Below are 12733 nucleotides of genomic sequence, written 5' to 3' on the forward strand. Positions count from 1 at the left end.
CGCACGGGCAGGGCCGCGGGAGGGTCCCCCTGCCCCCGCCGCTCTCCCGGCCGCGCCCGGTGGGCGCCCCCCCGCCGCCCCGCCCCGCCCCCGAGCCGCCGGGAACTGCCCCGGTGCGGGAACTGCCCCGGTGCGGCGGCGGGAGCGGGCCCCTCCCGCCCTCGACCACGGCCGCGCCGGAGCTGAGCTGACCCGGCCCGGCGCACGCCCACCGGCCGGCCCACCCTCCCGCGGCCCGGCGGGGAAAGCAGAGCGTGCCGCCCCCCCGCGCCCCCAGCCCCAACTTTCTCGCCCGCCCCTGCGCCGCCCGCCGCCCCCGCCCCGCGGCGCCCGGCGGGCGCGGGAGGGAGGCGGGGAGGGAGGCGCCGCCCGGCCGCCGCCGGGAGGGAGATGCTCGTTGTCACTTTCCCTCTTCGCCACGCGCCGCCCCCTGCCCTCCCCCCGCGCCCGGCGGCGGCGGTGCCCCGTCCCCCGGCGCCGCGCCGCGCTCTCCCCGCCGGCAGCAGCCAGGGCCGCGCCGCCGCCCGTGCCCCCCCCCCACCCCGGCATGGCCGGGCGCTGAGGGGCGCCCCCCGCCCCGCCCCGGCTCGGCTCGGCTCGGCTCGGCTCTGCCCCGCCGAGGGGCTCGGCGCCCAGCCGCCCGCGCTGCTCGCCAATGGTCCAGAGCGACATGTCCAAATCGCCTCCCAGCCCGGCGCAGGAGGTGCAGATGGAGCTGCTGGACAATCCCCTGCCCGCGGCGGCGGCGGCGCAGGTACGGCGCGGGCGGCGGGGCCGGGCCGGGCGCGGCGGGCTTCGCCCCGGGGCGGCGGGCGGCGGGAGAGGGCGGCGGGGCTGCCGGCGCGCCCCGTCCTTCAACTTCGGGTCCCCAACGCCGGAAAAGTTTGCGGCTCCCCCGAGGCGCCCGGCGCCCCCCGCCCCCGCCAGATGCCGCTGAGTTACCGCGCGCGGCGGGACCTCCTGCGGCGGGAGGGACCCCGCGGCCCGGGGTGGGGGCGGGGGCGCGGCGCCCTCGGGGCGCTCTCCCGTGCACGCATCACGCGCCCTGGCAGGCCACAGCCGCTTGTCCCCGCTCCGGTGACCTGTTGTGCCTGTACCTGATGCTCACCGCGCACGGCTTGGAGCCCTCCCCACGGCTGCACGGGCTGCGGGCAGCCGGCGTGCGTGGGGTGCGGCGATTCCCGCTGGCTGGCTGAGCAGGAATTTTGGGGGAGCTGAAGGTGTGGAGCACGCTGCAGGTTCCAGCTGCTGGATCAGCCTGCAGCGGGCGGTTGTGCGGGCGTCGCCGAAATTTTAACGACTCGGACCGCATGCGCTGCGTTCAGGTGGATGGATGAAGAGAGGGAGGCAGGGTACAGATGTTTTTACACTTGGTAAAGACTGTATGTTTTGAAAGGTGATTCCTGTTTAATGTATGAATGTTGCATAATATCTTCGAGTTTGCAATAGTTGGCTACAAAGACTTATGGTGCTATTTTTGAACCCAGTAAAAGGGTGGTAAAATCTACGTGAGTTTTAAATTACAAACACACTTGTTCTTGTTAGGACAGAGTTTTCTTCCTTTTGGGGTAGCAGTTTTTATTTCTGCTGCCAAAGCTAATCTCCAGTGCTTTATTTTCTTTGAGGAGGTGGTCCAGTTTCATCACGGAAGCACTTGATTGCCAGAGGAAAATGCTGTCAGTCTGTCAAAAGACTCACTAATTGATCTTTACTTATGGGAACCAGTGACAGCAGAACAAAATCCAGGCACTGAAACAGAGACTAAGTTAAGCTAAAAAAAAAAAAAAAGTGTCTCTTTGGATGTGAATCTGATTGCAGCCTCCAAGTGCAGAACAGACATTTCAGTAGGGCCATATGCGTTGCCAGCTTCTCCAGAAGCAGTGGCAAGGGAACTAATTTCTGACCTACAAATCCTCCCCTTTTTATATCTTTTCAGCCCTAAGCACAGAATCGGAAACTGTCAAATCATACGGTGCCTCTCTGCTGTGGGCAAATGTCAAATACTGATCATAAAATTGATTTTCACGCCTCCTTTTAACTGGGCATAAAGAACCTCTGTTTAGAGAGGAAGGATAGTTTGCTAACACCCACGTTATTTATGTTTCGGTTGAAGTACTTATATTCTGTTCCACAGAACTGGTTTTGCAGCCCAAAATACCCAGTTTTTAAGACAGATAAAATGCAGCTTTTTAGTTCAGGGAATGTTTTTCAGTTTTCGGAACCAAAGCCATTAGGCAAAACAAGAATCGTATCTTCTCCATATGTACATATTCTAGCCAAACATAAACCTTTGGTGTAGAGGAGATAACACTGTGGAATCAAAAGAGCCCTTTGGCTGAATAATTAATGCTAGTTAATTCGTTAGCATGCACGGCATTGAGAGACATTTTTTCTGATTTGAATTTTTGCTCCATTAATGTGACTTCCAAAAAAATCAATATTGTAAGATCGTGCTGCTTTAGAACATGCTCACAGTGAGGAGAGGCTTAATGAGAACATGTGAATCATCAAGTAGATTTCCTACGGGTACTTCAGTTATGCCCACTGCTATCTTTTTCACTAAGGTACTTGAGTTATTAGTCCTAGAAACATTTCATGCCAAGTAATGTGTCAGGCAAAAAACCCAACAACTTGTGATATTACTCCTAAAAGTATTCTCTCTGAGGTGCTACTTCTGGGAATTATGATTTAGCAAAATATAATTGGAGAGCCTTTGTAGGCTTTGTAACAAGCCTCAAAATTTCTCTCATCCAAGAATTTTACTTTTGCAAAGCCGAGGATTTCTTTTAACCTGGCTGTACATCACGGTCGATACCTTGGGATTGTGCCTGTCCATCCATTCTGACCAGACTTGTCATCACTTGGCAGAGTGAATGTCGTTAACACTCTAGAAGTAGTTACTCTTAAAAGGCAGTAAAATATGTGAAACATTCCTAGGTGGCCTCTGTGTAAAATCTATTTCCAATTTTCACAATGCATTTTCCTAACAAAAATAAAATCGCTAGGTGTTGATCATGACAGTTCTACTCTCCCTGGGAAGTTATTTGCAATGGGGACAAGGTATTAATGTGTTATTCTGTACTACCTAAAATTCTGTGGCTTTTAGGTCCGTATTACTCTAAAAACATAGTTCTAGGTACTCACTGTGATCCCAGTCCAGATGGGGTTGCGGTATAGTTTCAGGTGTCCAGTTTTACCCAAATGAATGCACATGCTAACAGCTACACTGTGGAGTTACTCAAACGTCCAGGTATATGTCAGTGCAAAGTGATAGTACTAGGTGTGGCCCTTTTTTACTAAGATCAGCATCTGATCTTCTGAAATCGTAAAACAAGCAAACTCTGTTCAAATGCATCAGTGTTTGATGATCAGTATCTGTTTTATCAAAAATCAACTCCAGTCTTCTTTTTAATTCTTTATTTCAAGAACCCCTTAATTCTAGGAAGTTGAATTAGTAGCATAATAAATTTAATAATTTGAATTAACCCGGATGCTGTGCTGTTTTGTTGGTATTATAACATAGCATATTAATGCCTTTCATGGTAACTCTTTTCTTCTTCTCTTTTCCCTTGCTCCCATGTAGTTTTTTTCTGATTCTACTTCCAAGTCCCCCAGTCCCCAGAAACCATTAGATTCAGTATCTGTTGCTATTTTCTCATCATAAAGCTGCCTGTGTTGTGTCATAGGAACAGTTGTAGCAAATCAGATCAGTGAATTATACAAGATATTTTGAAGAAAATATAACAAAACCTTGTATCAAGCAATGACAGACTACCTCGTAGACGAAGGTATCTTACCCTGAATGAATTCTTCCCTATCCCTCATTATTTTCCTCCTGTTCTTTTTCTTGCCTTCTTATGCGTCATCTCTCAGTGCAGGTCCTAAACCTGACACATTTTAAATTATAACGGTTCTCTTCTTGTTTGTTTTCTTCAGCTCTTTTACTTGCCTTTAGATTTCCTCTGTGCCCTGATAATGTTGGATGTGCTTCCCCCTTCCAAGTCTAAAGGCTTCGTCATCCCAGGAGTGCTTGGCTCCAGCTGGCCAGGTTGCATTGCTGGAGGTAAACTGCAGGCATGGGGTTAGGGACAGGCTTGTTCAGTTTTCCTTCTGGATTGACTGCAGTTGTGTTAATGTGGATTTTAGAGTAACGTGCACGTGGTGACTCCAGAATATCAGCTTAGTTATTTGGCCTTAGCACTGACTGTTGTCCTTTCTGGATTTCCACAGCACCATCCCTTCACTGCCTGTTTTCGGGTAGTGGGGAATGGAAAGAATAGCTGGGGATTTATTCTCAGCAGGTTAATCACACTGCCCTCTGCTGCTCTCTTCAGCCGAGTTGATTTACCACAATTCATACTGTGTTTACCTATTCATCAAAGAAACATTTTGCAGCAGCGTCGTTCCCAGTACTGACTTGCAAAAATACTTTGCAAGCCATAAACAAACGAAATTTATATCCCTTTCCTTACTTAAATAATAACAATAACCATTCGTTATAGATGCATGGAAGGTTTTACTCTCTTCTGGCAGCATCCCTAGATAAGCCAGATGCTGTGTGGCAGCAGCTCAGCAGAGTATATACAAATGAAGAGATGAAATCCAACTCCATTCATTGGACTTTCTCATGGTCCTCAGCAAGAGGTAGTGTTTTCTCTCCTGATGTGGTAACCTTACTCCTTACTGGCCAAAATAAATTTTAATAGTCTCTCACCGAGGAAAGCTCTTCAGGTGTCAGCTGTTACTTTTCTGATGATTCTCTTCTGCTACTTGGGTTTATTTTGCGTTGTCCTGAACTCTTTCAGTACTAGGTGATCTTGCATGCTTATCTCTTCCAGAGACATTTATTTGCCACCTGGGTATTAATACATCATCAGCATCTATGGGCTATCATAATTTTTTTTTCACATTTTCCTAGAGCCTAAAATCCCTCTGAAACAATTCAGAAGTTTCAGTCCTAACTTATTTGCATATCTGGTAACCATCTTCTGGAGGTGATTGCTGGTTTTGTCTTCTTTTGTCTCTAGGCTTACAATTTCAAACTGTTACGGATGAAAAGTTCCTGTACTCTTCCAAGGCTGGCTTCTCTGGAGTCTCAGTTACTTCTCTTCTGCTTCTTTTACTTGGTTCTTTCCTGTGCCAGGATAGAAGAATTTCAAAATAACACAGAGCAACCAAAATTGCCCTCCCTGCTCACAGGGCCTGCCTTAGCCTCTGTCAGCAAGGCAGCAGACCCTTATCAGGGGGAAGCTTCCCCGTAGCTGGCTGTTGCTCCCTGCAGATACCTTTCTGTCACAGCATCAGGTCTCTGTTCGCTTGTGTAAGGCAAATACAGAAATCCACGGAGAGCAGGTGGGGAGGAGCAGGCACGTGGCCTACGACTTGGCTGCCAGTCTCCAAAGGCTGCAGGAGGCACAGCAGGGTTGGGCATGAGCTCCAATGCCTTCTGCCGTTGTGTGCTCCTGTTTTGCTGAGCTGGGAGCAGATGTCTTCATCACTGGTGTTAAGGGGAGATGCAGCAGGTTTGCACCGAGGTGGGTTCCCAAGCCACTGGGAGGGAGGAGAGCAGGCCAAGTCCCCTACGTCTTGTCTGGCAGGTGGAAACTGCCAGGTGACCTGGTCTGGGGCCAGGGTGAGAGCACTGGGAGATGGCTTACAAGTGAAGGAACTGGTGAGAATTAGGCTACTTCTGGCTGTAGTATTGCCAAGGCGTTATCACAGGCCAGCAGAAAAGAGCATCAAAGATTTAACCCTGTTACAGGTTTCTCAGCAGAAATGGTTTTCTTTCTTTATGGGGGAAAAAGAAGCATCTGTCAAATACTTATTTTTGGATTATGTATGCAAGTCTGGATAAATAAAGTATTTGTAGAGGGTTTTTTCTGTGTGGTTTTTTTTGTTTGTTTGTTTGTTTGGTGTAGGTGGAGGATTTCATAAAAGGACTGTGGAATGGACTTAACAGACTCATCAGTGTAGCTTGCTTGAACTTGATGACTGTATATGGAGATCCTCAATTTGGTAGGATTCCTGAAGGGAAGCCTTGTCTTTTCTGAATCATGTCCTGAAAGCAAAGAAATAGTTTGAAGAAAACCAGGTTTTATAACCTAACCTGGGGATTCTTCTCTGCTGTGGGGACATGAATGTGTGCTCCTCAGGCAGCGTCTTCACTGAAGGTATGTCACAGGGCTGCGTGCCTGTCACAGGACTGCACTGATGCTGACCTTGTAGGGTGACCTGAAACCCCAGCCCTGAGATGGAGGCAAGCCAGGATATATTGCTGTGTCCAACATTGCCCTGTTGCCCCTGTTCTCATCATGGAATGGGGCTGGGGAGTGGTAGGGAGCATCTCACCAAGGTCTATGTACGTCTTCCAGCCCTTGGCTGTACTGTCAGAAGGTTGACCTCCCCTCCTTTATAAGATTAGTGTGATTTGTGGTGCAAAGATCAGAAATACTCACATCTCTTTCTGTAGCTGAACTTCTATATCCACATATATGCAGTTTGTGTTGTTTGGGTACGGGGGTTTACAGTTACGCAGCCGATGCTGGAGGCTACACCCCCGGGTAGCTGAAGGGAATTGATTCTGAGTGCTGGCAAGCCCGGCCGGTGACTGGAGCGGGCTCAGGAGGTCTGACCTACAGGAACATTGTGTTGCTTGTTCTAAGGAGTTAATTAAAGTGGCAATAGCTTATTCTTCTAAGAGGTGGATGGAGCTGGATGCGTATGTTCTACACTGTCCTTGCATGCTATTCTTCTTCTGGGACATGGGCATTTTTAAATATCTTTCAAAGCTTTTGCATGGGAAGGCAAAATGCTCAAGGCACTCTTTCATTTCTGACTTTTCTAGTGATTCTGTAATCCTTCAGAGGGTCACTCTTTACTTTTGATTCTTTTGATCCTTGTAATTGGTCATTTGTTCATCAGAGATTGTGTAAGCTTCATTCCAGCTCCGAATTTTTATTTTCTGGTTTTGTTCTCTCCAGTTCCTTTCTTGCATCTTTGTTTCGAGACCTGACTTGACATCAATGACCGCTGTCTAAGTCTTCTGCGTCTTTCCTTCGTTCTTTGAAGGAGACCAGCAAGCTAGTTTTTAAGGGTTTATTTTTGCCACCTGCCATCAGTCTCCATGACTGGCGCTATGACAATTAGTGAAGGTTCAGGCTCACCATGTGTATAGTCCTCACCACTGCGTTGATATAAATTACTATTGGAGTGGTTACTGGTGAAGGGCATTTTAAGACTCACTGAAGATGAGCTGTAGCTAGTTGGTAATTTTAAATGTTTTGTATTTCCTCTTCCAGGTGATAGTATTTTGCATACAGGGGTAAACCATGCCTTCTGTTTGCTGTGTGTGTTAGAGGATTAAATGTTACGGATGCATGCTCTTCATGTGTTGAGGCAGAACCTCATTAAAATTAAAGGGTTTCACTGAGCAACATTGATCTCATCTTTTGCAATAACAAGTAATTGTGTAAGAAACCTAATTATCAGGAAACTGCTAAGCATGCCTGTAGTGCTTCATATGCTTTCCATATGTTGGATTACATGGGCTGGCTAAAGGTTGCACAGTGTACTTTGACGTCAGAGTTGGGAAGCAGAGAAGCAGTCTTTCTTTGCTTTATTAAGACTGTTGATGTGTTGATGAAATGTTTTTTACAGGATTACTTTGATAGGTTTGGTTTGGTTTTGTCTTTTTTTTTAAGTTTCATATTGTCTGCCAGGTATTTTAAGAAACTGTAGAATATAAATGCTTGTGTTGTGTTTCTCATCTCTAGCAACTCAGCCAATTTTTTAAAATAACTTCACACATCTAACTAATAAACCAAGCTACAGTTTTGATCTTGTAAACGCATGTACACATAACTTTGTGTAAGATGTTCTGCTGAAATCCAGTGAGAATGTTCCTGTCAGCGAACTGTTTGTATAAACAGGCTTGTTCACAGGGCTGGAGCTGGCTGTATTAAAATCAGCTGGGGCAATGATGGTGTGCCATAGGCAGTCGGTTGTGTTGGGTTTTGAGATTTTACCACTGGGCACCGTGTACTGGGGTGCAGAGACATTTAGTCCCTTATGGTGGTTCTGTTCGGTACAGCTACTGTGTAGTTCAAGAACAACTGCCCCGTGTTGGTGCTTTTACTGGCCAATGTCCGCACATCATGATTCAGCTCTTTATTTTTAGCTACTTAATTGCAGCCAACTGCTGCACAGAACACAGATAAGGCAGCTAATTTTAATATGAAAATCACAGTAACATATTGGGTTCATTGTTAAAAAGAATTATCTTTTTTTGGTTTTTCGCAGAATTGAAAGTAACTGGTAGATTTTTTTAATTTTTTTTTTTGTACAAAGGTCTTGTTCTCACATTAAGATCTTATGGAAAAAATACAGTCAAAAAGCAAAACAATGCATATGACAGAACGAGTATTCATGATTCTCCACATGACAGAGACAGTTAATTTTTAAAAATTTGTTAAAATCTGTTTTGTTTATGGAAGACTTACCTCGTTTTTAGAAGAAAGTTTCAGGCATTTCTGACTGTGGGAATAAGCTTGGAAGGGCTGGAAGATGAATGTAATCCAGATTAGCATCCTTTACAATAATGAGAAGAGTCATCAAATCCCACTTTTCCCATGTGCTGAAACTGCTCCCCTTTCCTCTGATTCACAGTCGGACTGTACACAGCAGCAGGTGTAAAACCAACTCCCTACACTGCGTAGCCATGGCCTGTCACCATGTCAACTGTTTTTTATGTGTCTAAAGTTAGTATTTAGCTTGTGCTCCTGATTAGTTTCCATTATATCAGACTAGAACAAAAATGTGCATGCTGCTGTGCACAAAAAAAACCCAACACTGAAAAATCGAGGTGAGTTTCAGTCTGAGCCGCATCTGCTGTGTGGTGTTGCCCAAAGTTAATGCTTTTAGTTGTTGTGCAGGTAGAGAAGTGTGCGTTTTATCTGTATTTGTAATGTGTTTTTATTCTGCGCTTGTTTTATCCTCATCACTCTAGACACTCTTTAGTCAAGTCTAGTCCCTCTTTAGCCTTTGTAGTAAATTTTTGTGTTATAAAACTGAATGCTATGATTCTGTAAACAAAATAAATATTGTCGAGACCAGGTACAAATACAAAAAATGTGACTGTGAAAGAGAACATGTGAATATTTTTTCTAGTATCTCCTTGGGGATTACACTATTACATTACTTATGAAATTGCATTGTATAGATGCTTTATATTCTTGTGCAGTGGTGTGACTGTTAAGAATTCCTTATTTTTTGTATCTTTCCATATTTTTCCACAAAAATTGAGGAGAACAGAGTCAGAATGTTGGTGGATAACTACATACAGTTCCCTCAGTAAACCATTTTTAAGAGGTAAATTTTGATTTAAAGATATTTTATTTGAAGGCTACGGATGCCAAAGATACTTTTTATGTATTTTAGGTACCTTAATATTATATTGCATTAGGCAGAATATTATGTTAAGTTATATTATATTATGTTTAATTATATTAGGCAGAAAAAGATGTTTCTGATAGTAAGTGGGAAATGTTTTGAATAATTTGCTGGTAGCAGTAGTTACAAGCTACTTTTTATTCTTACAGATCTATAAAGACCTTTCTATTACAAAAGAGATCTTACAGAAATGCAACCATGTAAAGTCATTCCTCATTCCATTTTAATTTTACATGTTGTGATCTACTGGGTTACAGTTCTAGACTTATCAGAAAGCCCTATTTTCTTCCCAATAATGTGTAGCATGCTGATTTTTATATAGTTCTGCCTTAACCAATGTGCGTACTATCGATTCATGTGCCTTTCAGAAACTTCTTGCATGGTTTATTTATGTTTTTATAAAAATCGTATGAGTTTGGCAAAATATATTTCCCATAAATCCGTATTTTGGGGGAAAATCATTGCTTGTCTCCTAAGTCATTGTTAGTTCAGTGACATAACAGATACTAAATCATTTTTGCTGAGAATCAGCAGCAGGCTGACAGATCTATTGTAACTTGAGTCATTCTTTCTAAAAGCTTGGTATAATACTAGATTTCAGGCAGTGCTCTGAACTTGCCCAGAATCAACACTTATCATCCAGATACAGCCTGAGGTCATTCTCTTGCATCTCATGGTGGCAGCTTACCTGGAATCGTCCACTTGACAAATGACCTGAAGTTAGTAGTGGCTGTCATCCTCCTCAGTTACTCTTAGCTTGCAAAATATTTCATCATACCGTCATGTGTTGCTGCTAAGAGCTAGAGCTTGGATTTTGAAGTCGTCATCTTAAAAATGTACCAGTATGAGGTTTTCAGTGTGCCTGTGAGGCTCCCTGCTATGAGAACCGGTGGGACTGGGGCCCAGAGCTCAGCATGGTGCTCTGAAGATTGCCCAAGACCGGGGAAGGACACGCGTTGTGCACCCAGGCAGAGTTTTATCCAGGGTTTGCTGCGTCAGGACTGGGCTGTCAGGAGTGTTGCGTTGTAACACGTGCATGGCCATGTGCTCCAACAAGCTGGTCATGAATTTCTCATCGTGCCTAGACCTGGGGCCAGCAGTGGCTTGTGGCCAAAGCCAACAGCTCGATGCGGATACATGGACTTGGAATCCTAGGAAATAATAGTGGATAAATAATGTAATTTATTAGGGTGATATCTTGAGATACCAGCGCACTAGTACCTTGTTATCAAGGGGCTTTTTGTTGTTGTATATTTTATGATAAAAATGAGGTTTCTGTAAAGGAATTTTTATTTGTGGGAGAAGGATTGCGAGATAGTATGGGGGAGGATATGAAAATACTGTCTGAAAATTTAGCATGTAGGTGATGGAGGCTGATGTTTGGTTTTGTGAGGTTGTTTTTTTTTTCCCCTCCCTGAGTTATTGTGGAACTTGAAAGTTTATTGCTGAATGCAAGATGAGAGCTAAGATTGGGCACAGGCCAAGGCAGGCCTTGACAGTGATGACAAAGACCCTGTTTATTGCAGGGAACTCTGGGAGGTATCTAAAGACAGGAGACAGGATCCAGAGGGATGGATTAGTAAAATGACATTTACAGCAGCATGATGAGTGAGCAAAAAAACATTGCATTTATCAACCTCGAGGAAAGTAATGTTTGAAGTAGTCAAGTCATAATTTTGATGTAAGTTTAGATGAATTTAAACGATGTGACTAGATAGAAAGGGCTGTCTCAATTTAGATGCCCAGAACAAATCTGTGAGATTTTGCTGTACCCAGGAGGGATGCCCTGGGAAGGTTCTGAGAAGATGTCATGGCATGGTTTACAGTCACCACAAAAATAACTGGTTGCTAATAGTGTTCTTTAAACTCTTTCATGTTTTTTGAAATTTGTTTTATGATATTTATTGATGGTCCATATTTGTGGCACAAAACAAGTAGCTTTGGGGCAGTGGGTTTGAGCCATTTGCTGTGTTTCTAAACCATAGTTCGGTCATTTTTGCTTCAGCCAGCCACTGCTTTCTCTTGGTGTCCTTTTGCTTTCCTAATAGATAAAAGTGAACCCTTGCTTTTTAGTTGTATGTTATCCCTTTTTCAGTTACATGTTTATTCCTTTTTTTTTTTTTAATTGTTATACTGCTTTTACTTGAGCTTTAAAAAATACATAAATATTATAAATTCTTCTTCCTTGGTTTTAAGGCTGTATCTGAACCAACAACTTGTTGGTCACTCCTTGCTGTTTCATGTTCCCTCAGCTGACGGCTTGTAGCTGTGATGCAGTGGAGACTGGTCCACTGTCTCCTTTCCTAGCTGTTTTATAACTAGCTGCAAACCAAACTGTACTTTTTAATAATTTTGACTTGGATGAATACTACTATGGCTGTACAAGTCTGTAAATGCTTCTCCAAAGCTGAATGTGAAAAAAAAAAACCAAAACCCAAACTATTCCATACTCTGTTGGCCAAGCCTGGGTGTGTTGGTGAGCACTTGCTCATATTGTCCCATCAGTTGCTTATTGAATATATGGCTTATTAATTGGCATGAAACTGATCATCTGAATCCCAGTTGGCCTAGGAGACACTGGTGATGCTTGTACTAAAAGCTTTCTGTGCAACACAAACTAATGTTATTCCTCTAATCTTTTTTTTTTCTTTTTTTTTTTTTCCTTACAGTCTTACGGTAAAGGGGCAAGAAGAAAAAACCGATTTAAAGGATCAGATGGGAGTACATCTTCTGACACTACCTCTAACAGTTTTGTACGCCAGGTGTGTTGTTTTCAGCTTTTAAAAAACTGGATGAATTGCTGATGTTAATGTTCGAGGGGTTTTTTTCGGTAAATTGTCAAATCAATGAGTGATACTGGAGCCTGAGAAACAGCAGAAGTCTCTGCCGCACAGTGAGAAATATTTAGTTGCTATTGTTTTGATCTTGGCAGGAAAATACTTTTTCATTTCTCATTCATTTCCATGTATAGTAGTTTTCATTATTTTTGTTACTCTAATGCCATCAGGTGATTAGAGCTGGAGGAGGAGGCAGTGTCTGATGGGAGTCCCTAAAGTGGCAACATTTGGGAAAAAGCATCAAAACCCTACCAGTCCTCAGGGTTTTCCTGCTTAAAATACTGCTGTGTGAGGCTGTGTTAACTAAGATCCTTTCCTCCCATATCCCAGTGTTATTTTAAGGCATGGGTTGGAGGGGAAATCCCTGGCAGTGTTTGTCCCCTTAGCACTGATGCTGAAAGGCCTGTAGAGGATGAAGTGGTGCTGTAGGCTCCCATGACCTGTGCCTC

At 44.4% G+C, this 12733-nt stretch overlaps 1 protein-coding gene across 10 annotated transcripts in view; it reads left to right on the forward strand.

Annotated features, from left to right (window-relative positions):
• The first annotated feature begins 589 nt into the window (after nt 1–589).
• The window catches only part of CACNB2 (calcium voltage-gated channel auxiliary subunit beta 2), a 253729-nt gene continuing 241585 nt past the window's right edge, over nt 590–12733 (forward strand). For 3 of the 10 annotated variants that reach the window (XR_005827445.1, XM_040590894.1, XM_040590892.1), the window contains exons 1-2: nt 590–754; nt 12117–12209. Coding sequence is in view for 9 of the 10 variants with exons in the window: in XM_040590894.1 (XP_040446828.1) it covers nt 656–754; nt 12117–12209 (192 nt within the window). In the remaining variant the exon portion in view is untranslated. The remainder of the gene's footprint in view (nt 755–12116; nt 12210–12733) is intronic. The other 7 variants (XM_040590878.1, XM_040590880.1, XM_040590879.1 and 4 more) reach the window with 4 other exon arrangements.

This window comes from Falco naumanni, chromosome 4 (genome assembly GCF_017639655.2).
Source record: "Falco naumanni isolate bFalNau1 chromosome 4, bFalNau1.pat, whole genome shotgun sequence".
NCBI lineage: Eukaryota > Metazoa > Chordata > Aves > Falconiformes > Falconidae > Falco > Falco naumanni.